This window comes from Myotis davidii, unplaced genomic scaffold (genome assembly GCF_000327345.1).
Source record: "Myotis davidii unplaced genomic scaffold, ASM32734v1 scaffold329, whole genome shotgun sequence".
In the NCBI taxonomy this organism is placed as follows: Eukaryota; Metazoa; Chordata; class Mammalia; order Chiroptera; family Vespertilionidae; genus Myotis; species Myotis davidii.
In genome coordinates, this window is record NW_006300374.1 from 2,089,212 (window position 1) to 2,092,665 (window position 3,454).

At 55.2% G+C, this 3,454-nt stretch overlaps 1 protein-coding gene across 1 annotated transcript in view; it reads left to right on the forward strand.

Annotated features, from left to right (window-relative positions):
* HIPK2 (homeodomain interacting protein kinase 2) overlaps positions 1-2,990 on the forward strand; it is a 133,477-nt gene extending 130,487 nt beyond the window's left edge. The window contains exon 14 of the mRNA XM_015572662.1: positions 6-2,990. Coding sequence (XP_015428148.1) covers positions 6-219 — 214 coding nt within the window. The 3' untranslated portion in view covers positions 220-2,990. The remainder of the gene's footprint in view (positions 1-5) is intronic.
* Positions 2,991-3,454: the final 464 nt, after the last annotated feature.

The window sequence follows — 3,454 nt, forward strand, 5'->3', positions numbered from 1 at the left end:
GCACGCCACACCGTGCAGCACACTGCCTACCCGGCCAGCATCGTCCACCAGGTCCCCGTGAGCATGGGCCCCCGGGTCCTGCCCTCGCCCACCATCCACCCGAGTCAGTATCCAGCCCAGTTTGCCCACCAGACCTACATCAGCGCCTCTCCAGCCTCCACCGTCTACACTGGATACCCACTGAGCCCCGCCAAGGTCAACCAGTACCCGTACATATAGACACCGGGAGGGGGCACGGGCGAGGGCGGGAGCTGGGCGTCTGGCACTGAAGACGCCGCACAGCAGCAGTACAAGGGGCGGGGCGGGGACACTGCTGACACTTGAACTAGGAAGTGGGAGGACTGAGCAGAGAAGAGAACATTTTTAAAAAGAAGGGATTCAGGAGGGGATCTATGCTTTTTATTTTAAAAAGAAAAAGAAAAAAAAGAAAACGTCGGTAACAAAAACACAGCTCATGAACCCATTTTGCACCAAACTGGAAAGGAGAAGAGAGAGCGATGGAAGATTCCGGAAGGGGGGCCAGTTTCTGAAGAACTTTACCTATGAACTTTTCAGAGGTTATTTTCATATGGCAGCAAGTGACATTGAAGAATTTGCTGTCAGGGACACCTGATATGGAAATCCAGTAGGTTTTTCATGGTTGAACATGAGAATTAGGGATTTTTCCAGAACTCTAAAGGGTCAACAGCCCTAGAGGTCAGGCCGCTGTGGCCTGATGTGGGGGGTTGGGCTGTTCAGGCTCCTTGGGGGAAGCGGGTGGCCAGACCCAGGAAGCCCTCCCCCGAGGGCATGTGCTCTCTTTCCGAGCACTCTGGATAAATCCCTAAGAAAGTTACTCCTCAAATGTCATTCATAATGTTTGTTCCAAACTTTAGCTTTTTCTTTCTGAAGATTTATTATCTCTTTGAATCAGTCCCTAGTCGCATAGCAGGGCTGGCGGGCGTTGCCGACACCCGGTGGAATGTAGCATTCTGCACCCGTTTCTCTTTGTGTTCAACCCCGTGATACCAGTGGACTATCCTCAGTGTAGCTGCACACAGCAGTGATAGGCACAGGCATGTAACCAATGTGGCGGCCCAGGCGTGAACGCGAGCGCCTGTGCGTCCTGGGCGCGGCCAGGCTCCCTCCTGACTTGACATCATTCCCTCCTAGTGCCTTACGGAACCAGAGCGCGAGGGTTTCCTTCCACGGTCCTCCAAGCAGCTGGCGGGCGAGTCGGAGCATCTCGGCACTTCTGTGCTGTTGAAACATTTTACTCTGGTCTTTCCTCTTCTTGTTTTTAAATTTTAATTTAATCTAATTTTAGTACCTGTTGTCTGTCTATGGCTGTTCGCTGGCAGAGGGGTGTCAGGGAGCTGGCAAGGCCGAGAGCCCCCGATGTTGAGATGTGGGGTGGATGGTGGGGGTGGACCTGGTGGGCGTGATGTTTTAGATGACTTTATTTGGACAGAGCAGGAGCGACTCCCCACTCCTTGCAGCCCCCCTCCCCTCCACCCCCCTACACCCCTGTTTTACCTGTATGGCTGCTCTGCCATTTGTGGGGCCAGAGGTCCCTCTGTGTTGCAGGAACGCTGGCCTTGCAAGTGGCTGACTCCTTCCTGGTGTGGAAAGGACAGAGGAGAGGAGGCCTCCAGCCGCCTGCCACCTCCAGGCCGGCACACTTCCTGCCGCCTCTGGGGGCTGGAGCGCAGGCCTGGTCCCCAGCGGGGTGCTCTCGCCTCCCCCCAGGCCTCCCTGTCGCACCGCCCCTCTCCTCTGGACCCTTCCCTCTGCAGACAACCACCAGCCTGTGCTCACTGCGGTCTCTCCCTCATTACCTGGGCCTGCCCACGGCACCACTTGGTTTTGGTTTTTGAGGGTCTGGTGGGCAGAAGGCAGGGGGACATTTATGGGGGTGACCAGGAGGCCTTCGGCCACCCCTTGGAGGCCCCTCCTGCCGCCAGTTAGGTTTCCAAAGAAATTGTCCTTTGCCCTCTTTGCACCTTTGATACATTCTGGACATTTCTCAGGCTTGAACTGCTGGAGGCAGGTGGGGTCTCTGTTCACAGCAACTCACATTCATGAAGGTTAGGGGACTGTGTGGTCATAGTGAGGTTTTAAAGGAAGGCCCTAAACGTCGGCTCTCCACGCTGAGTCCTTAACTGAGCCCAACGCCGCGTTCCCAAGGTGCAGAGAGGCCGCTCCGTCCTCGTCCTCGTCCCCCTCCCTCCCTCCCTCCCTCCCTCCCTCCTTCCTTCCCTCCATGGTCTCCCTTAACGATCTGCTGTGAAAGGTGTTTTTATAGTGACATCCGACCTAATTCAGTGAGGAAGCCAAACCTTTACCTTAGCTCTTAGCTGTGAAATGTGAACTAACTCTGGAAATTTCCCCTCCCGACCACAAGTCCTACTTACCTTACAAAGAGATCCCATTTATCCAGGCCTTAGGCCGGAAGGAAGGAAGGAAGGACACTATGACTTTCGAGGGCGGACAGCCCCAGGGCCCAGCAGGATCCATAGTCTGTCTGATGTGGGGAGTGCTTCCTTCTGAGACGACAGGAGACAACGACAGGAGACGGCCAGTCCGTGGGAGTAGTGGGGGCAGAGGGGTTGAAGTTGGAGGCCACGCCAGCCTGGAAGGCCCGAGTCCGGCATGGATGGCATGGCAGCGGCGCCCCACCAGGTCTCAAGTCCAGTTACCCGTCCGGGCTGCGCGTGAGCCTCGCTGGCCTTACCGTAGCATCCTGGGCCTCGCCCAGTGCGCGCCCAGCCCTCACGCCCTCTGACCTTTCCAGAAAAGACAACCAGCCTTCCGTTTGAAGCAGATGACTGTCTACCACGTCGACTTTCACCTGACACTTTCCTTTTCTTCCAGACCAGGAATGAAAGGTCCATGCTGCTCATAAAGATAATATTATTGTACTAATTATTTTGATTATTATCAGTGTAATTATTATCATTATCATCGTGTGGATATTTTAGTTGGGGTTTGAAATGCACACTTATTCCATGTATCTTTGTGTTTTCTCTTTAATATTTAAACTTATTTGATTATATCTGTGAGTATCTGAGTAGACAGGAAGGACATACAGATGTCCAGTTTTGTCAGACAAAGGAATTGGGTGAACTGTTTGTCGTCTCTTCCACTGAGAGCTGTCCAGGAAAGAGCCTCGCAGAACAAGAGTGAAGAATCAGGCCTTTCCTCTGTGCAGCCTGGCGCTGACCACACAGGCTGCGCGTGCTGAGCCCTGAGCGTGGGCCTCCGCCAGGTCCTGCGCTTCTGAACCTGGCTGCCCAGATCCTGGCCTGCTCACACCCGCCATGTACCTGTCCCGCCCAAAGAGCCCCCTGCCAGAGCTGATGCAGCCCCTCCCAGGCGCCCCCTTTCCCGTCGGTGCACCAGGAGGGTGGCTCAGAGACCACTGTCCCTCCTGGAAGCCCAAGGCGGCCCCTGGGAACTGCCTCCTCCCCCTCCC